This window comes from Myzus persicae, unplaced genomic scaffold, assembly GCF_001856785.1.
Source record: "Myzus persicae strain clone G006 unplaced genomic scaffold, MPER_G0061.0, whole genome shotgun sequence".
Taxonomy (NCBI): Eukaryota; Metazoa; Arthropoda; class Insecta; order Hemiptera; family Aphididae; genus Myzus; species Myzus persicae.
In genome coordinates this window covers 1-24,800 of record NW_019100849.1, presented here as the reverse complement: position 1 = coordinate 24,800, position 24,800 = coordinate 1, and the positions used below count along the sequence as shown (strand labels likewise).

The 24,800-nt window shown below is 27.7% G+C and overlaps 2 protein-coding genes across 2 annotated transcripts; both read right to left on the bottom strand.

Moving 5' to 3' along the window:
• Positions 1-1,074: 1,074 nt before the first annotated feature.
• LOC111026448 (hexokinase type 2-like) lies at positions 1,075-11,569 on the bottom strand (the record flags this gene model as incomplete). The annotated part of the gene is made up of 5 exons (XM_022304543.1): positions 11,332-11,569; positions 5,444-5,606; positions 5,233-5,375; positions 4,943-5,161; positions 1,075-1,203 (listed from the first exon to the last, which is right to left on the bottom strand). Coding segments are annotated over exons 1-5 (702 nt in total), but the record flags the coding sequence as incomplete, so codon positions are not given.
• Positions 11,570-15,432: 3,863 nt separating this feature from the next.
• On the bottom strand, positions 15,433-19,842 carry LOC111026447. Its single transcript, XM_022304542.1, has 3 exons — positions 19,572-19,842; positions 16,432-16,554; positions 15,433-15,631 (listed from the first exon to the last, which is right to left on the bottom strand). Exons 1-3 carry the CDS (start codon positions 19,840-19,842, stop codon positions 15,555-15,557), a joined length of 471 nt encoding a protein of 156 aa, XP_022160234.1. The 3' UTR covers positions 15,433-15,554.
• Between the last annotated feature and the right edge of the window lie 4,958 nt (positions 19,843-24,800).

The following is a 24,800-nucleotide window of genomic DNA, read 5'->3' as shown; positions in this document are numbered from 1 at the left end:
TTTTCAATACCCAGTTGAAAATTGACAATTGTAAATCAAATAGTTTAAAAATAAAATACCACCGCACACCGACGAGTCGCCTTGAGTATATTATATTTTGAACTATAATATTAAATAGTGGCTAGTATTACTTATACATTTGTAATAACCAGATCGGTCTTAATTAATTAAACATTTTTCAAGCAAATTTAGCAAATTTAGCAAATTTAGCTTGTTTATATTAATTTTAGGAGTTTTTATACAATTTTAATACGAGTTAACAAATAATGCTTTGTTGAATTTTTCAATTTTGAGCGCCCCATGAAAATTGGAAAACCCGACGCCCGTGTTTACACGTGTGTTTATAGGCAATTAGTATATATTATGGCCCGATCAATGACGTCAGGCGCCTTTTTCAATTCTTTATAATTAATTAAATAATGTGAGTAAATCCGTGACACCTATGTAAAATTGTTGTTAGAAATTAGAACCGTAGGTATACACTTTCTAACCACAACATACGTAGTTGTTATGGTTTTTTGCTCCCAAAAATAATCGGTTAAATACAAGTTAATAATCCACTATTGATAAGTTGTATTCCGAAGCGATGAAGATTATTCTACATTTTATTCGATAGACAGTAAAATATAATGATATAGTGCAACACCACGAAAACCTACTATAACATATCATTAGGTAAGTATATGATTACAAACTTGACTTTTGACCTACAACAGGAACCAATAATATTATCATTTACTTTCGAGGTAAGAGGTAACTAACCTATGTTTTTCACTGTGAAGGCCGCCGAATATTTGATGTTAAATGTACCAAACAAGTTCACCTTGTTCGATTAGATTATATAATAATGTAGATAGTACCTACGCTTTTTTTATAAAAAAAAATAGTGTGCATTTTTTTTTTAAGAATAAAATAATAAAAAAGTAGAAAATATTATTATTGGTAAATTATTAATAATAGAAACTTTAATTTTTAATGTTCCTTGTTCAATAGTTAGTATATTATACAAAATTCAACATAGTATTAAAATAGTAAATCATAGTAAAAATAAAAATATCATAATGAGAAAATAACTAATAAGTAAAATATTGTATGCAACGTACCGACAATAAGTCCAATCTTGGTGTTTGGAGTCTTCCAAGCACATGACATGAGTGTACCAGTTGTATCGTTCAATATTCCACACACATCAATCTGTACGTCCTAATAAAATGATCATTGAAACAAACCTCTTATTAAGTAGGTAATATTAAATTATAGACAACCATCCATATTTGTAGTACCTATAGTATCTACAAGTAGATATAAGTAGGTATTCGAAATATTCCTTAATACTTAGTTTTTGGATAACATAATAAAGAAAATAATTTCAATTATTTACATATACATATTTTTGTGCAACCCAAATGGTTCCCATATATTCACCTCTTTTGAGACAGTCCTAAGTTCCTAAGTCTGTATGAAATTTGAGAAAGAAATTTGTACAATTGCAGCCATTTTGAAACTGAACTTTTGAAAAAATAGAGTCGAATGGGTTTTAGCCAGACAATATGTTTTTGAGCTCGGTGCAATGTAATTTTTTGTCTGTGCTATTTTTTGTTAGTCTCCTACAGTACCTAAATTTATCTTAGTAACTTACTAAAATATAATTACCTTTCCATACCAACATTGTTTATACATTTTTTTTTAATCATAATTTTAAAAACATATCTATGATTCTATATTTATTCGTGCACGGGGGGGGGGAATAACGAGAGGCACGCTAAGTTTCCGTCGTTATTTTTATAAACAATTTTAGCTTAATTAAGTTACTTTGTTAATATAAAATGTTTTCCAAAAAGTTATTTTTATAATTATTTAATCCTGCATACTAGTTTATCACCAATTATTTAGCAAATTATACACTAAGACAATTAATGTCAAACTTAAATGGTTGTTATTGGTTATATTATGAAGATTATACAAATACTGTTATAATTAATTATATTTATATTTTACAACATGTTTGTTAATTTTATTTGACCATGATATATTATACTAGACTTGCCGTTTTTTAATTAGATTAATTTTATAATTGTACAATGTACATATTCATGTAAAAAAGGCCTAGCCGGTTAAAACAATAATAAATAAATAGTAATTACTAGGGTTCTGAATTTGAAATATTTCAAAATTGAAAATTTCACTCTCCTTGAAATATTGAAAAATATTTTTTTTTCTTTAAAACGTGTTCGATTATAGATGATTATAAATTCAATAATATATTGATTATACACAGAAAATATTGATTGTGAATAACTTATCACTTATAATTTATATCAACCATGGTAAGCGAACTACACAGATAACTAAAAATACTAGATAGCCGACTGGAAATGATTTTGAAGCCCACAAAATGGCCGAAATTCTCTTATCTAAGAGGTAAATGTTAACATTTTCAAAAGAATTAAAGAATAAACTTAGTAAAATATAAATATTGTTGATTAATTATTTCATGCTTGTATATTTTATTTATAGTGCTGAAAAATAGTGCTGACAATATTTTATGAAAAAAATGTAAATATACCAAATATTATAAATTCTTTGTTTATATAATATTATAAATTATAATCATATGAACGTCGTTAGGGACTGGGGAGAGTATCGCGTTTAAGTGGTACAATGTACGAATATATGATTATTAAATAAATATAGACGTTCATTTCCCAACATTAATTTCTTATATGGACGGGCTATTACTTGTTTCTTATTTTGCCAAATTCTCCTGGTGTATTTAAAAATAGGTCTGCAAATAATTATCAAAATCAAAACCCTATTATTTTCAATTATTTCAATCTATATTTTTATTTTTCATTGCAATGAAATATTTCATGAAATATTTCAAGGAAATACATTTCATGAAATTTTAAAACCCTAGTAATTACTGATTAATATTTGGTGGGCTAATTGACTAAAACAATTTTTTAAAAAGTTGTTCAATGTGATTAAATAGGGGCCAAGGGGCCAAAAACAGTAAATATTGAACTAAAATCGATCGTTCTAGGTACGTTATATACACAATTATAACAAAATATACAATGAATATATTATTATAATTAGCAAAAGTATAAAAAAAAGTGTTCAAGTAGGTATAATATTTATTTAATAAAAATGAAATGCTGTCTGTTGGCAACTGCATTAATCGAGAACGACCGGACCGATTTGGCTTTTTTTATCTTAATAACATTCCAAATGACCTTTTTTAAGGGAAGAAAAATTGAAAGAAAATTGTAGAAACATACAATCCATCATTTTGGAGGGTAATTCATTATTATGTGTATCCAACAAGATGAAGCAACAACGAAAGAACAAACTTTAAGGCAGATAGGTATACACGATACTTTAACACCTATAAGAGTTTAAAAAAATAATAAATTACAAATCAAACTAAACAAAGGATGTGAGAGCTACTAGCACTTAAATTAAGAAATTACAATTAGCCTTTTCTTAAATAATGCAGCAAAATCTATGAAATAGTAATATTGTTGTTCAAAAATTAGGTAGGTACAAGATTGGATGTAACATGATACCATTTTATATGAAAAAACCCAACATGATTGCACTCTAAAAAATAGTACAATTTATAAACGAGTTGCAGTATACACAGTTATTTTATATGGTTTTATATTTTAACTTATACCTACTGGCTACTTTAGTGTATTTATATATTGTATTTTTGTGTTAATTTGATTGCTTCTTTTATTTGTTATTTATTTGGTATAAAGATATAAAGATATATAACAACCTGGCTGACAAATAATGACGATTTATTTAAAATTAAAAGAGCATTGTAAATATTTTGGGTGACCGGGAATAAAAGCTAAATAAATTTTTTTCAAAAAAGTAAACGGTAAATGTAAAATTGTATATTTAAAAAATGTAGACCCGGTGATTGGATCACTATTTTAAACCATGTTTTATCATTGAATAATATTAGCAGAAAAACTTTAAGCAGAAGATGTTACTAAAATTAGAAGCGTAGGTTCATTAGAAGTCAAAAAAAAAAAACTTTAATTCAAAATAATTATCTTCTCAATAGAATTAAAAATACGAAAAAAGGATAAACCAGATTTTAATTGTGACTTTGTATCATTTAAAAAATAATCGTTGTATTTTTCAGTAATTGAAAAAAAAATTTATAATTATTTGACTAGTTGTATGTACTATATATCTAGTTTTATATTATATGTTTATTTAAAACAAAAATATTAAAATTGTACAGGTAGGTAGGTAGGTAGATACTGTAATTAATATGCTATATATCCGTATATTTTTGTGTTATACAATTATGATATAATCTTCGATTATTCTTTAAAAATATATTATATTTAATTTCTAGCCCAATACTCAAGAAAATACTAAAAATATTAACTAGGCTAAGTAAACATGTATGTAACAATAGTTAGTATTAAGCCTTGGTCAGTAAGTTTTAGCATATGTAGCAAAACAAAAACTAAGTTAAGCGATAATGTATAAGTCATAGTACTAGACACATGTGAGGTCAGTGGTGGTTATCTTGTGACTCGATTACTACAAAAAACCAGTGTTTATGTGCTGGTAATAATATTATATGCTGGTTTATTGTGTATATTGAAGTAATCAACATATACGACAACCAATACGAGTATTCAGTGTTTAATTGTTTTTGTTACATTGCCTTTGCCTATCTTACTAACCTACAAAATAATAATTAAAAAAACACTATTTGACCATGCCTCATTAGAGTTTTGGTCCCATAATCAAATACAGATTAGATTCAGACGCTACATTAACATTCTAAGATTTTAAATATATTGATACATTTTAATATGTATTATGAAAATACATTTAATATAGATGAGATAAATGTAATGGATGTATTACAAAATAATTAATTGATTTTAGTAATTTGATCATTATTTACATTTCTCCTATTGATGGCATCCTTGAGAAGCCTGACAACATCTTCATCAACCACTCCCGAACAGGCAAATCCTTTGGTCCAGCTATTTAAATATCCTTTGGTGAGTCCAACTTGTCTAAGTGGAAAACTAAAAGTAAAGCCCAACGGTAATGCCGTTTTGTTGTCCAAATTGTACTTTTTTACAAATTCTGCCAAACATTTAGCAATATGATCGAATAACTACATAACATAATGACATACATAATTATAGTACCTAGTTATCAATTAATAACAAGACTATATTTAATTACTTCTGTGCCTTTGCCAGTTTGGATATGACTGGGAACTTTGAAGGTTTCAAAGTCCATATGGAATTGGTTATTCTCTCCCAGTTCAATCAATAGCACGCGGAAATTGGTGCCGCCCAAGTCTAAAGCCAAAAATTTACCTCTTTCTGGAAGAAAAAACTAATTAAATATCATCTACAACTAATCATATTAAAATTATCAGAATTATTTTTACCTGTGCCATTTGGCAAATCTTGTACATAAGTGATATAACACTTGACAACCGAAGATGGATTAGTTTCTTTGCCCAATCCGTTCCTGATGGCTTCATCCATATCTTTCATCAAGATGCATAGTTGTTCATTGGATAGAACAAAGATCTTACATTCTTCAATGATCTAAGAAATAATAATAGCTACTATATAGTAAGTCCATATTATTAAATTTACGTCCAGTACAAAAATAAATGAAACATAAGTTGATTAAAAAATGAGCTATTCATAACTATAAGAATAACATATTTTTCAATACGCATTACACATAGGTACACAAGGAAAACTCGAAAAATGTAATATTGTACATAACATTGTACCTAAATATTTATTCTACTAGGTCAGCGGTTCTCAAACTGTGGTACGCGAAAGACTAAAGTAACACTGAACCTCATATTTCATCGCTAATATCAAATCTACAAATCCATGGTTCTCATTGAAAAATTGTTACTTAATTCATTCCTTAATTTTTAAACACTAAGAAAATTGTATTAATAAATAAATAATGATTATATTGTAATATTTTACTGCATTCTTATTTAAAATAAATGTACCTATTTAACTATGTAAAGTTTGTATCTTTCTATTTTTAATCATTAGTGGTATGCGACTGATTAATAATATACTTAAGTGGTACACGAAAAAAAAGTTTGAGAACCGCTGAACTAGGTAGTATAATATTAGTTATTTCTAGAATAAGTCTACAATCTGCAAGTGGTTCAGAAATAAGGAGATATTATAAAGATAAAAATTACTTATTATAAGTGTAAACAGAAAAACTCGAAAAAAACAAATGAGTGCAATAGCGAATAAAAATACTTTTTTAACATTTTATCATATAACTTCTATTTGGCAATATATTGAATATAATATCATATTATAATATTACTTAGGTATTAGAACTAAAACTTATTGGCATTTCATTTGGAATTTAGACTGTGAAATAATATTGAAATATTTAGGTACCTAATTATAGGCTAGTGTACATATAACGCATTATTAACAGTCGAACAATAATTTGAATACATTTAATATGGCATTATAACAATTATTCCAAGTAAAGAATAAAAACAACCGGAAGTCGTTAATTACACCAGTAGATAATAACGACTGTATGAAAACCGATAAGAAAATACGAATTAAAATGGTCAAAAACATATCTTCCTAACGCTTTCATAATACCTATTAGAATTAATTAGGAGAACATGGGATTGACAAAAACAAATATTACCTACTCGAATATGTGGCATTCTGAAATGCTCATATAAAATCATTATTCATGATGTACCTACGCATTTAAGCATATTGTACACATTTTTAAAGAACAATAAATACATATAGTTCAAGTGAATTTTTTTGTAACATAAAAGTAATAAGTAAGTATTATATACCTAGGTGCTTTAATTTAGTACACCCATTACATAAATAGTAAATAGAACACATTGACAGGCTGTAACAGCTAGAGGGATTTTCTCAATAATACATAAATTTGTCATTAAATCTTATTGAAAAATTCAACAAATTTCTAATTTTTGGTTATTTTGATTACAATTATAGACTATAGATTTCAACTATCAATTATTTTGGGTTGGATTTTAAATTTTAGATGTCTTAATTAGTGTTGCCACTTATGAATACCTATATATTATCGGTTTACAACTATTATTTTTTTTTAATGATTTTTTGAAGTGTATTATATAATCTTAAATCAACTAATTTCATAGTATTTATCACTAATAAAACAATTTATAGTATAAATATACTGTGCAAATTTAAAAAAAATCGTATATTGTTTCTATATTGCTAAAATGCATTACATACAAAATTTTACATAATATAAAAAAATCCATTTTACTCTATTATTTCAATATTAGAATGATCAACTGACATATTAACATGTTTTAAAGTAGTTTAATCGTTTTTTAATATTATCATAACAAAATATGCATTTTTAACTACAAAATAATATATGCAATTGGGCATGGAAACAAAGTACCTCAAAATTAAAGGAAATCAAATCTACCTTCCACACATGGCCCTCTCCACCAGACTTCTCAAGGAAATGGAAACCTCAATCAACAGAATTCGTATAGGACATACATCGATAACCCACCAGTATCTGATGAAGAAGGAAGACCCACCCCTACGTGCCAGCTGCGGTACTCCTCGCTCAATCAAACACATCATAATTGAATGCCTTTCATATGAAACGGATAGACGAGAAGGCATTTCAAACAATCTGTCAGAAGCCCTCCATCCAGACAACATAAGACACATGATAACCTTTATTACTAAGTACAACCTTATCAATAATATTTAATATGTAACATATATCATGTAAACAATTTAGAGTTAAACTCTTTGTTGCTAATGGCCATAGCTGCCGAGGCTTAATTCAAATAAAAAAATTTTAAAAATATATGCAATTTTCATGACTGAAAAAATTTGTCAACATTTTAACTGCAAGCGTCCATAAAACAATATTTTTGGAATTTACACTCAAGCTTTTTTTGTTGAAAACATTTTATGAGGAATCTTGAGTTAAATTTTCAAGGTTTTTTTGACTAAGCAAATCATTTCTATCCGTAATTATTGAAAAAAAACGACGATTTCAAATGTATATTTAATATTCATAATAAGTAAAATAAACCAAAATATTTATAAAATTAATCCATATTATGTATAAAATGTTAATATAAATATTTGGTGAACAGTATATATACGCGTTCCTATAGTTCATAGGTATGAATCATGAATGCATAGCTGAAGAGTGTTTTTTTCATAAACATTTCCGTCATTAATCACTAAGACATTTTTGTCGAGCGATTTAATTCACACAATATAATACAAAATGTTAACGATAATTTAATGCTTATGGAATGTTTACCATTAATGGACAATTAACGTGAACATCTCTACGATTCTACGTCGAACGCGGTTTGCAGTTGGTACTCGTCGTGTAGAGATAGTACCTATTGGTATTTTCACCATTTATCAATCACTAATATGTTTATAGTTAACCTTGACGAGTGTGTAAAATGTGATTAACTACACCGTCCGTCCGTTGTAAGAATATAATATGTACCTGTTATATTTTTTATCATCAAATTGGAGAAATTAAAAAATACATTTCATCTCAATTTTTTTTTATCGACGCACTGACCAGTGACCACGTTATCTGTGACGTAAACATAAGTTTCCTATGCTAGGGACAGCGGGTTAATACAAAAAAACAGCTATAGAAAATGCTCTAAACAAATCAGAAAATATCCTAAGCCTAAACAATGCCTATTTATTGAACAAATGCACTTGAAATAGTATAAAATTACCAAAAAAACAATTTAATGCATATTTAAATGATTTCAAAAATTTAAAAATTATGACGAAAAATTGGAAAAAACTAATTCAGTAGGCCACATCATTTTGGAGCTATTATTACGAATTCATTCCAAACCACAGACATAAAAAAATGGTCTGATAACAGAAAGAGGTCCAGCCATCCTGAGGCCAACATTGTTAGAAAAATATAGTATACAACTTAGGTACCGTTAATACCCATTAATATCAAGAGAGATAGAGAATATTTAAATAACAAACATGGCAACCTATGGTAGAGCATAGGGGACACGCAGTTCATATGTTAATAAGGCTATGTTTAAACCATACACAAGTATAAAACTAAGATAAGGTACCTATGTAAAATGATAAGCATAAAACTTTACTTAACAAAATTTGAAATTTCTTGATATAATTAGAATATTTTGAATTGCCCACTATTATTTATTAATTTATTATGTTCATTAAATTTCTTTTTTTTATAAAACTAAAAACTATAAATTACAGATTGTATAATCTATGTTTTAGATCGCAAAAAGTTTTTAATTTTGTACGACTGAAGTAAAAAAGTTTGTTGACCCCTGATATAAACTATATCAAAACATAAAGTACCTATATATAGTTGTACATTTTACCCACTACCTATTTTGTAAATACAATTTGCATATTATCGATATGTTTTAAGTATTATATCATATATGAAATATGAATTACCTGTAATCGAATAACAAGATAATAATGTATGATAAAGAAAATATTGTCAAAGGTTATCGTTTACACTAAAATCAGGCCTGATTTCATCATAATAAAAATGGTAAATAATTAAATAAACACTATCCTGAAAAAACCACGGTTGTGTATCAGTGGTTAGTGGTTTCAAAGTGGGTCCAAATGTAGTATTGATTTGTTTACCCAAACGTGTTATTTTTCTAGATATACGGTGTACCCAAACCGCGCTTATTAAAGGTGTAATATGTATTATGTACCCAAACGTGTTTTGGTCAGTTGGACAGAATTTAGCCAACAATTAGGAAAAAATCCCCGCAAACGATTCTACTAGCTGTATTACATTATGTACAACAATGACAAAACCAGTGTGGCGCAAGCGCAGATAATTACGACGACACAAACACCTTACCTTTTTCATCCCCGTGGGCCGATACAATGGGGGGAGGGGGGGGGGAATAAACAACAAGTAAACTCCCCTCCTCTCAAGTTGATTCCATGAAATGAATGAAACCATAATTACAATGGAAAATTATAATACGATAGGTAACTGTAAATCAGACTTGGGACATATAATATATAGATTGCTACGCGTTCAGCCTTATCATATGAGGCTAGAGCGGTCATAAACTTGTGGTGCAAAGTGCAAGGGTCAAGGTTTATATATATATATGTTAAATGTTAGGTTCAATATTTATATTAACCTTGAGCAAGAAGGTTTAATCAATCGGGAATGTACCGTTCTCGCTAATATGTCTGCTTTAATAAAACCATTATACTTATATTTCATATTTTTTGTCATTTTTGCGTAGGTCATTATATAAGCGTGTAAAAAATAATTCGTGTATGTTGTATGCAAAAAAAGAAAAATTATTATTTTCAAAGCATTTTAATCTTAAATAATACAATTTTAACTTGAAATAATTTTTCAATAGTTCATATCTATGAAAATGTTAACAAATAATACCTATCTATAAAAAAAATGTAAGTTATTTATAAATATATATGCATGTATACGTTTGTGTAAGCACTTTCCGAAATTATATACTGCAAGCTGTGTTAAATTAAAATATAAGAAAAAATAAATTTTCTTTGACCGTTGTTTCACAATACTTTGATCTTGGCAGGTAAATTGGCGGAAACTATGTATGGTTATAATAATAATATCATATATTGACCTTGGGAGTATAGGTACAATTCGGAGAATCGTTCATATCTACATTTCTCTGCCATGAAAGTTAACAAGGAGTTACCAGTTACCACTAAATGTTGGGTTAAGCGCGCCATTTGTTTTCTCTGACGTGCGCAACATGCTAAATTGGCGTTCAGCGAAACCAACCTTCAGTTGTTAGCTTTAATGTTAGAGTGAATTTACCTATTATATAATTTAAAATTGAGAACATTAACTGTGTTCTAATCATAGTTTTTTTTTTATAATATTTCAACTTCAAAGCATAGGATAATTTTTAATTGTACCACGCATAAATGTACACACTATCTACACGCAGATGGTTTTGCAAATTTGTTATGTTACAAATTCTCTCTGGATCAGAGAGTGAAAACAAATTACATCTTTTTCATACTTTTGAAAAAAAATAATAAAAAAATTTTTGACGGTGCCGCTCGCCATAGTGGAAGAAACGCGCAGCCTATCTTTATTGCATAAATGGTCCTTAGCGATTCGGAGAAGTAGAATATTTCGATGAATTGAAACAAATTTCGATTCCTCACTAACCTCGAGGGGTAAAATAAATATACAAAATCAGCTTTGCTGGAAGAGATAACTTACGGTTACTTGCACGGCGGACGGTGATGGGTTGACTTTGTCGGAATACATGGTGGCAATTATAATATAAATTAATAAAAAATAAAACACTGACGTTTAACATTAATCGTTATTATTATTATGAAATATGAGTGGAGTCAATCACACTCACGCTGTATACTAAGCTCCAGAACTGATACAATAACTGCGTCTACCGGTACGATACTAAATTACTAACACCATTTATCAATGAGAGTGGTCAGCTACTGAATGGTTCTACTAGCGCTTCTCGTGTTCGTGGAGCTACCGGTGGTTCTTCCAAACACCGATATCTATTTATCGATTCTACTATCGATTGTAAAATTATATTCGTTAGCAAGATTAATCTTATCAATTGTACAGTTGATAAAAGAAAGATATCGATTTATTAGTGAAGCCCACCTGTTGTTACGAAAGGAACAGTTATCAGCGTCCTAGAGTATTATTATACTATATTGCATTTTTTTTCATCTTAATATATTAAAACAAAAATTATACAGAAATATACATTAATGAATCCAGTTAAATTCTCCTTAAATTTTCTTTTTTATCATAAATAGTATTGTATTTCTGCAAAATTTAAAAAAAGAGCATCTAAACTACTCACTTAACACAGTAATGCAGGCTTTTGTACACCGTATAATATAAATAACATCTAATAAACTGAAAAGCGAAATCTGAATTTTGAGTACTCTGAAAACCAGAATACTGAACTGCTGTCTGAAGTCAATCATAATATCATAGGTAATATTAGATGTCAGAAAAAGAAGAAGAATATCATACTAATACATTTAATTTTTAAAAATTGCATCATAATATAACCATGATTACCAACGAACACCATAACTCGGCCAAAAAGACATGACACGGAAACAAAACAAAAATGACAAATACGCTAACATGCACTGCAAAATTTTTTCATCCATTATCAATATATGAGACTGTTATCAAAATTCAAAATGAGAACAGAAAATTGTAACTTTTGTATATCTGTGGTGTTTAAGTAGGTATTTATCTAAAATCTGAACATTTTGTGATTCAAATTGTGAAATCAGAACGATTATTATTGGTGATCTGTCAATTTTTCACTTTTTTATTGATGGCGATTACTGTTAATTATTGGAAGGATATAAGATGTTCAACATTTTTTAATTGTTTACTTTGTTGACTAGGCTAATGGCTTTTTCTTTAAGTTTCTTACATATTTACAGTTTTTTTTTACTTCCTGATCTCCTAATATGACCTAGTATTTCATCGTCATTGCTTTGTTTACAATAGTATCCAAATAATGATTTATATTATTTGTATATGTCAAAAAAGAATATCTTCAGAATGTTCTGTTGACATCATCCTTAGAGAAACAAAATGTGTGCTTACATATATATATGACTTTATTTTGTAATCAGGGCAAGTTTATTGAAATGTATGAATACACAACTTATAAGCAGAACATTATATCATTGAACAACATACAGCATCACATTTTTAATTATTTTATAAAATTGACTTGGTATATTCACTTTCATACTAGTTATTAATGCTGACCTGGTTAGTACTTAATTGGAAGGTCAAGTAATGTACTTTTATATTGATTTTTTTATACGTTGGATCCTCAAAATTTATTTTCATCTTAGTTAATCTAATAATCCTTTTATCACGGATATATCGTCTATTAGTTATTATACTTTTATCTAACTTTACAAGCATTTGAATTGTGAGTGATATATTATTGCTTTGTGCATTTATTCAAGATGCATATTATAATTTTACTCCTCGACAGCTAAACTTTTCTGATAAAAAAAAGTTAACTCAATTTTCATACTTTCCATCAAAATATATATCAAAGTCCCTAGTGTTTGGGTTATTTATTAGTTCACGTTAAATAATTTTAGAGCCATATTAAATTCATTCTCGTCACACATTGACTGAAAAACTTTTAATAATTTGTACATAGTTCCTTGTTTTTCATTACGTGTTGTACACTTATCTTGCAAATATTTTATCTACAAGTTCTATGCCACGAACATACATGTTATGGAGAACTGAGTCTATTGTATGTTTTGTAAGCTGAAGCAAATGGAATACAATAGAATTTGTACAAATTTATTGAAGGAAATAAATTTACTTCATACACATCCAAATAAATTTACAAGAGAATCTTGAATAAGATACCTTATCAAAACAGAATGGAAACATTTTTAATCATCATACATAACAATGATTAAGAACTTAAGCAAGCAATTGAATATGTATATTAATTAAAATCATGAAATTTAACCGATCAAATTCACATTAAGATTAAAAATAAATAAAATAGTAACTTACAAATTATTATGAGTTTGTGCTAGACATTTTTTTCTTTTTGTTCAAAACATCTCATGGGATTTAATAGTTTTAAACCGTCAATTCAGAGCAGATGATCTTTTGAATTTGTCTGTACTAGGTTCTATGTACTGCAGAGTTGTGCAAAATTTTATCTAGATAATTATTTGAATAAAAAATTATTTGGATGACTTTTTTACAATTATTTGAATAAAAATATATTGGAATAATTTTCAACTATGATTATTTGAATGAAATTAATGTACCTATTTGAATAATTTTCAAACATATATTAATACAAAATATGCATTGTATAATGTTTATTTATTTTCTAGTAAGTCTACATATTTGTAGTATGTACCCTGTAATTCAGAAGTAACTATGTATTAATATTGAAGACATTTGTGTTATACTTAGGTAACAATAATAGTCCAGTCTCGGTACTATAGTCTCAGCCTTTTAAGGATTAGATAGAATAACTTTAAATTCATAATTACTTTAATTATTCTGTTAAATATTGAATTAAATAAATCTTTTTAATAATTTACTAGGTAATCAAACGTTGTGTTAGTTTTTATTATCTGACTTGTTCTGAACACACACATTCCATATTCATTTACGATATACCATTTAGCTATTGGATATAGGTATTTGGCTATTATCGTATATATAGGTACATAAGTTGTACCTCATATTTATAAGTTCAAATATAGAGCTCTACACAAAAATATAAAAGTAGATGTAGATATGAAGCTATGAAAATGATCTGTTTGATTTTATGATACCTAAACATTGAAAATGTGGTTTTGTCAAATATACTTTGTACTATATTGGAGTATAAACTTTAAAGATTATCCTCATGTTTACTTGTGTCTTGTTATTACATAGTTGTTCTACATGAAAGTACTTAATAATAACTAATAAGTATATTGTTATTTGTTAATATGTATTTGAATAACAATTATATTAGTTACTATATTACTATTATTAGACTTATTTATTGAAATTCAAAATTTGTTATAGTTATTTATTTTCATTATTTTTATTACTATATTTTATTACTGTGGTAATTATTACGGAATATTATTATTCATTATTAATGTTTAAATATTATTCTTATTTTAATATTGTTAAATTATTATAATAATTAAAATATTATTAAAAAAATATAGATATATAATTTTTACTTTCTTCTATTGACATATTATCAGTCATGTTTACTCTAATAAAATAACGGAAAATTATTCGATTAACTATGTTTGAAATTTAGTCGTTTAATTTTTTATTCGAATAATCATAGTTGACAATTATTCAAATAGTTTTAATTAGAATAATAATATTTTCAAATTATTGGAATACATTTACATTAGAATAATTGTGAAAAAATCATCTGAATAATAATTGGATCTAATAAAGTATTATCTAAATTCTAAATGATCATCTAAATACAATTTCATTCAAATTACACCCTACTCTGCAGTATCTACCTCAATTTAAGATACATTACATTTATAAATACCCTATACTTGATTGTATCTGTATAGGGAGTCAATCAATTTATCATTGAAAATTAGATAAATAAAAGTAATACACTAGGCCTTAAGCTAATGAGTGAATCAGTTTTACTTCCAGCTATGAATATGAATTTTAAACAATATCGTTTAGTTATTAGTTTAACAAATAGTATACCTTATAAACTATATAATTATTAATTTAACAAATGGTATAGCTTATACATTACATAAGTAAAATACTCACCAGCAATGGCACCAAAACCATCAGTGAAAGTGGATGGTACCATGGTGGTAAGTGTCTGAGCTTCTGAAGAATAAGGTTGATTATAACTCATAATAACATACATTTTAAATGTCTAATCTTTTAGCCAATTATCTAAAACGATAATAATTTTGCATTCTTGCGTAGGTCCTTATATAAGTGTGTAATGCTGTATGGCATGCAATACCTATACAAAAGATAAAAACAAATTATATACCTAATATTAATTATCAGTTACATGTCAAAATGTCATGTTATATTTAACAGTATTGTAAGTAATATATTATTTAATTAAAGATGATTGATTTTTTTGGGAATATTTTTGTTTTGTTATATTTGTGAGCTATTACAGCGGCATTTGATAACTTCGATACCTATACTGTATTATATTAGGATTTATGAATATTTTCATTGAAAATTGATACTTGAAAGTTGAAAGTTGAAGTTCAATATTTCCATAAGCATAACTAATGAGGGATTGAAGGGCCCAAAAAATTATTCATATGCATTTCAAGATAAATTTATCTTTGAACTTATATAATATCAATCCAAAATTGGTAAATAATAATAAATACATAAAGTATTTAACATAATTCACATCAGAATGCTGCCTATAAAACATAAAGTACTACTGGTAAAGTTTTGTTTACAATCTCTAGAACAAAAGTAATAAGTAAATAATAATTAATTATAATTTAACTATATTTTAGTATATTGTATTATTTTATTATAACAGATAAAATATAAAATACAATGTTTACCATTTAAAAATAAAATGATCAATATTGTACCTATCTAAGAACAAATACAATATAATAAATAAATATGTAAGTTAATAATAAAATCGAAAATCAATTATTGATTGATAAATTAATAAAAAAGTTATTTAATTGATTTAAATTTTAAATTTTATGAAAGCTTCTTTTTTGCCACAATATTATATAGTATAATTGAAATCTCCTAATATTTTTAATAGTTTAAACTTACCTGAAATGTCTTCACATATATATATATATATATATACTATTGTGATCCATGTTGAACTTTTCATTAGTTTATTTAGTTTTATAGTTGATTCAGGCAGTGGTGAAATAGATAAGAATAGATTGCCTACAACAATTAATAAAAATAATCAAAATATTTTTTTAATTGAATCCTTATTAGATAGGTTCGTTATTTCTAAATCACTATTTATCTATAAACATTAGTTTTTGAATAACAACAAAATAAGAAAATCGCTACATAATAAATCGAGTTTAATCCAATGTTGTAAAAATTTCAAATTCAAACGCTCATAAAAATTATTATGTATTAACTTTTTTCTTAATTTCCACACATTTAACAACTTTAACTTATGAAGAACCTTGTATTTTATTTTCAAGTTTTTTGAACAAGCAAATATTTTTTATTAATATTAATTTTAAAAAAACCAAAAATAATTGTAAATTTCATTTGCCTATAAATAGCTCAATATGAGTCAAAATATTTTTATAATTTTATTGTGTATAGAAAATACTAATAGTGACATTTAGTGAAAGTTTCATATATCTACAGTAACTTTTTTTAGAGTTACAACAAATATGGGACACCAAAAATGGTTGAATGGAAACATTGAGTGTGGCGCAAGATACGTGCAATGCACAATTTCATCACATATTATGACTTATTAGTTCATTATCTTTATATCATTATATTTACGATGGCACGTAATGTCACTAGTTTCTTTCAAATTGAACATAAACAACGTTCATATTTTAATGAATTTGAACAATTTTTAAGAAGCTCAAATTAATTCCTATTTAATAAAAAATATATTTAAAATGTATTGATTAATATATAATACATTAATATTTTCTTAATGGAATTCCTTTTATAAAAAAATTAAATGAACGAACTAGAGAACGCATTCATTTTTTTAATGAACATTAACGTAAACACTTAAATTTGAAAAAAATACTGACTTGAACGTGAACGAGTTCCTTTTTTTAAGGACTGAAGGATACATGAACAAATTGATTTTTTTTAGTGACCGTTCTGAACACTGATTATATATTATAAACAGAAATGTGATAGTATTGCAATTAATTTGAATGCATTTATTAATTAAACTGTAAGACATTTACTAAATTACTTTGTTATTTGTTAGCTTTTAAAGAAATAGAAGTAATGCTTCTTGACTAAAGGTGTTTATGTCAATGTAATATCGACTTATATTCTTTGGATAAGGTTAAAGATTTTTTCTAATATGCTACGTACAATATTTTAAACCAGGGCCGAATAAAAATGTATATCTATAGTGTTAAGGCAAAATGTTCTATGGTCAGCAGGAAATTTTACTTTTTTGGTTTTTGTTGCTTAAGACTAAAGAATACCAGACTATAAATAAATAATGATTCATTTAGGCATATTAAAATTATTTTGTATTGATTATAAAATTTAACCTAATTTGTAACGCTGATGCAAATAACATATCCATTTCTTTTAAGTTTTACTTTTGTTCACCTATCAATTGTTTATAATTAAATTTAAATTTATCAGCTCTCCTTGGTGTTGAATATTTTTAAATAGTCAAACTCGCAATATGTCACATGATGTGGTCTCAAAATTTGCCTGTACACAATGAATAACATTTTATGTGTTGAATATTTACACATTGTGAGCTAAAAACTATAGATAAGCAAGGCACTATATAATTTATAAATTGTTATTTTACCAACATAAATTTGTAAATTATCTTCTTGAACAACTTGATGTATTTATTAAAGAAATAACCCAGTGTTGTCATACTTTATTAGGTGGTTAATATGTATTTTCATACTGGATAAATAGATACTAGAATATATTTATAATCTGGTAAATATAATGAAATACATTATACCTTACAAATTCTTATGATTTCATAATCAAGGTCTAAATGATACATATTTTTCAATATATTATTGTTTGATCCCAAATATCTATTTACTTTTTAAAATCATAATGACATTACTTAGGTATGTCTTGTGTTTCAACTGGGCTGATTGATAGTAAATAGTAATAATTCTTTACTTGTAATATATATTTGAAATGTAAACAATTTTAAAATAAAGTAAAAAAATAAATTTATGTCTTGCTATTATATACCTACAGATTATTATTTGTTCTTTCAATAGTATTATTGTACTTAAGGAACCGAAATTTAATAGTCACTGTCTAAAAGGTCATTTAAATTTAAATTAAAAAAAAAAACTCAAGTTATCCAAAGCCTGTTACTTTTCAGTTATTATCAGCAACTTGTCATCAGTCATATTTTTATACTTTTTCAATTAGTTAAAAATTATAAACAATATTTATTGTTATAACATCAACATTTTTAATTAAAATATTTAATACTAAAATGATTTACCTATGTCTCCATAAATTATGTATTTAACATCTGTTATATAAATTATAAATATTTTAATGATTGTATTATCATTACACAGATGTCCTAAACTCTGTTTCAAGTATCAACTAACAACTGGTTGAGAATTGTTATAAATAAAAACCACAACTTTTATTTTATCAACATTCAATATTCTGCATAGTATTTATATTGTTTTAAATGTACAGTGAGTAATGTATAAGTTGGTATATTTTTGTATATATTAAATAAATATTTTAACAGGACGCTACACCGGCATTTGTTATCTCTAGTCTTACAAGTTCGTAACATTGCAAATTTGCGCTCAACAAATCATGTTTAGGTCCGTTAGTTTAAAAATTAAGAGAGAATAGATCAATTACGAAACCTGCTGGTTAGAATATTATCTGCATTAGTATGAGGGTTTTTTAGGATAGTTCAATTTCTTTAGCACGTTTTGCGTACCTACATAACTTTATTAGGTACCTATAATACGGCGAAAATCAAAAGTGCTCAAAACTTGCTCAAAAACCAAATCATCGTAAAAAACTCACAGACACATACACAGATAATATTACATCCTTACCATCGGATTTCATAATAGGTCGATTCACTCTAATTTCTAAACCAACGCAGCCAAACGTCATCTGCCGAGCGCAAATTAAAGCGTATGCGTTGCACGCACGTCTTGTAAGACGGAGACGACAACATATGTCCGCGTGTAGCTTCCACTCGAAATACCTACTATGCACGATGCAGCTGCGTTCGGGTGGCGTCGGAGTAGGAGAACAGCGCGGTGCGGAGGCGTCGGTACGGAATGTCGTCAGCCGGCTAGTCGACGATGATAACGGCGCACGGTGTGGGGAGGAGGGGGTGATGGTATGCTCCGGACAGGCCGAAAACGAACGCCGTGGACGAGGGCCGCCAGCGACGTTGTATGTTGTTGTGGGCCACGACACGGCAGCGCGCTCCCGGGCCTGGTCTCGAGTGGCCCGCCGCGGCGTTGCTCGCGCCATGCTCCGTACAGCGGAGAATGCGCGCCGGTTCTTAGCACCCCCCCCCCCTTCCCCGAGCACCGCGTCGCCGTGCCATCTGGTTCCCTTGCGCGTTGCGCCGGGTCAGACGGTAGTAAATTATTGCCCGCTCGCGCTGTCGGTACCGTTTGGTTGCGCCCCCAATGGTCGACGGCCAACAACTCGGCTAGCCATGATGTCCATACCGCAGACGCCGTTATCGCATATGGCATATCATGATGAACGATAATTGAGATGGATCACAATAACTTTTAAAATTAATTCTTCTCTTTTAAATGCACATTATAAATTATAGGTGAACTCAAAAACGTAGAGCTCTAAAATATCAACAATATTCTGTTTATGTTTAAGTGATCTTTAGAATCCTACGATGTCTATGTGTTTATATGTACTTCATGTAGCAAATTAATTCTTTAATAATATATTTTTTCTTAAACTCAACAAATATTTTATTCGATATTGGTATATATTATTAATATACAGCATTGTCGTTTATAAAAAATTGCGATGAGTAAAAATATAAAAGATTTACAGCTTATAATCGTGTTTTCAATTTAGACGACTTAAAATATGAAGTGTGATCCTAGCATACTTTTATGAATAATCAAATTTAATAGTTAAATAAATAATTGAGAAAAATTGAACCTCGAAGTTGCAAATCACTTAGGTTTACTGTAGTGAGTGATAGTAAAAACAAAAAAAAAAAACACTCCAAATTGATGTACACTAGTATTACAATATAGACGAAAACATTATCTGCGAAGACGTGAAGTACTGTTTTTATTTTTTTGATATCACTTATACGAAAAAAGTTCTTGTTGTTTCAAAATCCATTGTTTTTGTGTTTTTCAAACTTGAATAAACTTGCTTGTGATATTGATACCTAATTAGATGTCGAAAAAATACAACATTGCACAGATCAAGTTCACTTTTTTATTTGGTGAACATTTCGTCTTTAAGTTATAACTGTAGTCTTCTTCTTTTTTACCACATAAAACGTACATTTACGTAATCATTTTTATTTAATTAAATATTTTTGTTTGAAATGTGCTGCTGACAACTGTCGTCGAGACAGCGAGTACGATTTCCCCCATCAGCGAATTACGGTGTAATTATTATTACTTATAGGCATTCAGCATAACTATAGTGATTTCCAGAAATGAAAAATGTACAAAACTAAATTATTTAATTCTGTCGACTATCATGGTATTGTATAATGGAAATGAATAAATGATGGAAGAAATGTTTAATTAGTGGATTCAAGTGGTTTGGGGATTTTAGGAAAGTCAGTGAGATATTTAGCTTACTATTTTAGAGATTCAATTTTCGGTCTTTATAGAGGACATGGTTATTGTTGCTTATATATTAAATGTATTATTATTTTTTAGTTCAATGTGTACCTATTATAATAAATGATAATTTAAGGATGTGCAATGTTTTAAGCGTCAATAATAAATATTTTTTGATGAATAACAAAATAAAAAAAATTGTTATTATACAGCTTTACGGTTTACGCAATATATTTTTTAAAATTCCTGCGATTAGCAAAACTACTAAAACTGATGAGAAACTAGTAAAACATTTCCGAACTTAGCTATAAAAATTGAAAATCGTATAAATTGTCTACTTCCAAATACTAAATAGTGTATATATTTTTGAGATTAAGACTAATTTTGTAAATATTTTAAACTTAAACGATTTTTAACAAAAATATGATTGTATATTACAATGTAATATGTGTTTTCGATATTTTGAAATCAAAAATAACTTATAATTAACGTATAGTATAACATTTTCAAGATATTTGACATTTTATGAAATCAATTATATCGGAAATATAAGTCGGAAGACGAACATTACCTATGCTTGACTGATGATTGATGAATGATATTTTCTTACCTACATGGAAATTCATAAGTTTAAACAATATATACTGTCATATTATTCATAATGCAAATGATCTATGTTTGGACTATTAATTTACTAAATATTTTATTCAAACGAAATTTTTTTAGCCTGAATAACAGTATTCAGCACATATATAATTTAAACCTCATAAAAATACATTGATATACATATTTTACAAATTAAATTTTAGTTTTTTTAAATTATTTGTTTATTAATTTCATTGATAAAAGAATATTCTATATAATTAAAGTTTTTTCCTGGCTTTTAATGTTCTTATATGTTTTTAATTTTTATTTAAACGTTTACATACCGGATTGAATATTATCTACCTGGCAGATGTGAAATATCAAATTATTTTGTATAGAAAATATGGATGAAAATTGTAATGAAGGTTTATTAAATGAAATAAACATTGAATGAAAAAACAACAAAATATTCAGATTTATTTAAAGAATATTTTTCTTAATTTTAAAAGTGCATTAGATGTTTCCATCAAAAGTTGTTTAAAATAATGGCCTTATCACCTGGTCTACCTGTTTGAAATTTTACATTTTGGTTTACCAATTCCCGTTTACCTGAAAAAAAGGTTCATCGTGATTCCCCATACATACTTATCATTTAGTGTTATCATTATTTTATAACATGTTACTAATTATAAAACTTTGTACTGTAAACGACAGATATGAAAAAAAATCAAAAATTGATGTTGGTATGTGCTCCATTTTTAATTATTAGGTGAGTAGTAAGATTAAATTTTTAATATTGACTTAAAAGTTTACTAGCTCTTATTAGCCGTAAATGAGCAAGTTGTAATCGTTATTATCAAACTTAAAATAAAATTCAATTTCTACACCGTTGTCATAGAAATAGTTGTACAAACTACGTATAACCGTAAAAATTTTGAACCATCATAATATTCGATCGTCAGACCGGTATCTTTTTATTAAAAAATTTAGTGTGCATTAGTATGTTTTATAAACTATGCGCTGCTGTGGTAGAAAACCTGTTTAGAGGTGCGGTACCGTCGCTATCACGCGCGGGGTGGTGGTATGATGAGTGTCAGCCGCTAATTATTACTGGTGCAGCACAATATGTCGGATGTGATTGAACATTTTTTATTGAAAAAAGTGTTTTTGTACTTCAAGTAAAGGTCCCCACACACTGCAACGGTAGCGGTAGCGATAGCAATTTAATTGGAATCGTGTATTATTGAAGGGTTTTACAGTATAAATATATATTATGAAAATTGTTCCTAGAAACCTAAAAAGCCTGATTTTTGATATCGTATTCCAATCATTCGATATTGCATGGTAAATTATTAACAAGTTTTTTTTTCAAGTTTTTTATTAAATGATTACTTAATTAATTAATAAAAATATCAAAAATTGCAGGCTTCTTACTATTCCATATGAGATTCTATTATAGCTATAAATTATTATATAGCTGTTATTATACCTACTATAGCTGTGGGTTAAGGATGCACATTGACTGTTCAATATAATTTGTCGATAACGTCGTGTTCTACACTCCTACGTGAGCGCGACGACGTTACAATAAACAAAACAGAATTCGCTCGTGTTTGCCGCGTTCGTCGAGTAAACGTAAAACACGGTGAAAGGCTGGGGACACACTCGCACTATGAAAATGATAAAAATTAAAAACAAGACACACTTGGGATATCCCCGTCTATAGTACGCACAGGGGATAGGTCTAGTTAGAATCTATAAATGATCAACGGTCCATAAGCTTGAGAACAGAGGATGGCAAGGGAGGTAGCTGCCTCCCCTGGAAGATTTTCCACTCTCACGAGATTTTTAGGCAAAGTATAGTGCTTGTAATATTCTGTTTTTTTTAAATATTTCCAGTATGCTATCTCAAAATAGTTAATGAACCACCTATTTGAGGAACCACGTGTAAGTCACAAAATATCACAAATTGAGAGGAAGGTGTTATTAAACGAAAGACGGACTATGTGTGAACATTTGCAAATAAAATACAATGGTCGCCGCTTATTGGACTTATTCGCTTATTAGACTCAAAACGGCTGGTCCCGATTTGCACATATACTAACACACAGCAAACAATTCGTCTATTCAACTCACACACCGGTTAATAGGGTCATTTGAAAATTAGATAAATAAATAAAATATGTACATACACTGAAAAAACTTGTTATAAATGCGAAATAAGTCGGTATCGGTATTTTGAGCTTCAAATTTTACGTAGAGGAATTCAGCAAAGGGCGATTTTTATGTATTCGAGCAACATAAATCCTACAAAGATATGATTATGAAGTTGGCCGAAGAAGGGAAAATCCAATCAACCATAAATGGATTTTTATCGAAAAATTAATTAGATTTCACATACATTATTATATTACATATTATTTTATTTTTAATTACGTATAGTTACATTTTTATTTTTATACATACATATCTTGAATCTCAATAAATATTTTTTAATCAAATAAGTTTTAAAATTTAAGGATTTAAAAAAAAAATGTTGGGGGTTATTCGCCTTATTGACTCATTCGGTTAATGGACTCAAATGGTCAGGTCCCAAAATGAATCCAATAAGCAGCGACAACTGTTATTAATTTTTCCACTGCAAATTATCAGCATGAGAGAGAAATAGCCATGTATCACTGGTACCTTGAAAATAGTTTTTTCTTGTTTTCTCGGCCGAAGTACCTTTTATTGACTTACGCCGTTTCTCAAATATGTGCTGTTCAAATAATTTATTCCACACATTATATATTATTATATTAATTTAAAGTGTACAATTATATCGTATTAATCAGTTGTCGTATACCTAGTAGTATATTTCGATGGCTAAGAGGCCAAAAGTTGTATGTCCCAAACACTAAATTTTACAGGAGAGCAGTTTTAAGATTTTAAATTATTGTACACCAAATAATTTTTGCTGTAGATTTTTGTTTTTCGGTATTGCAATTGATTTATTTGTAAAATATTCTGTAGAAAACATAAATTATTACTTTTAGGTCTTAACATTTTTTTCAGACGTAATTATAA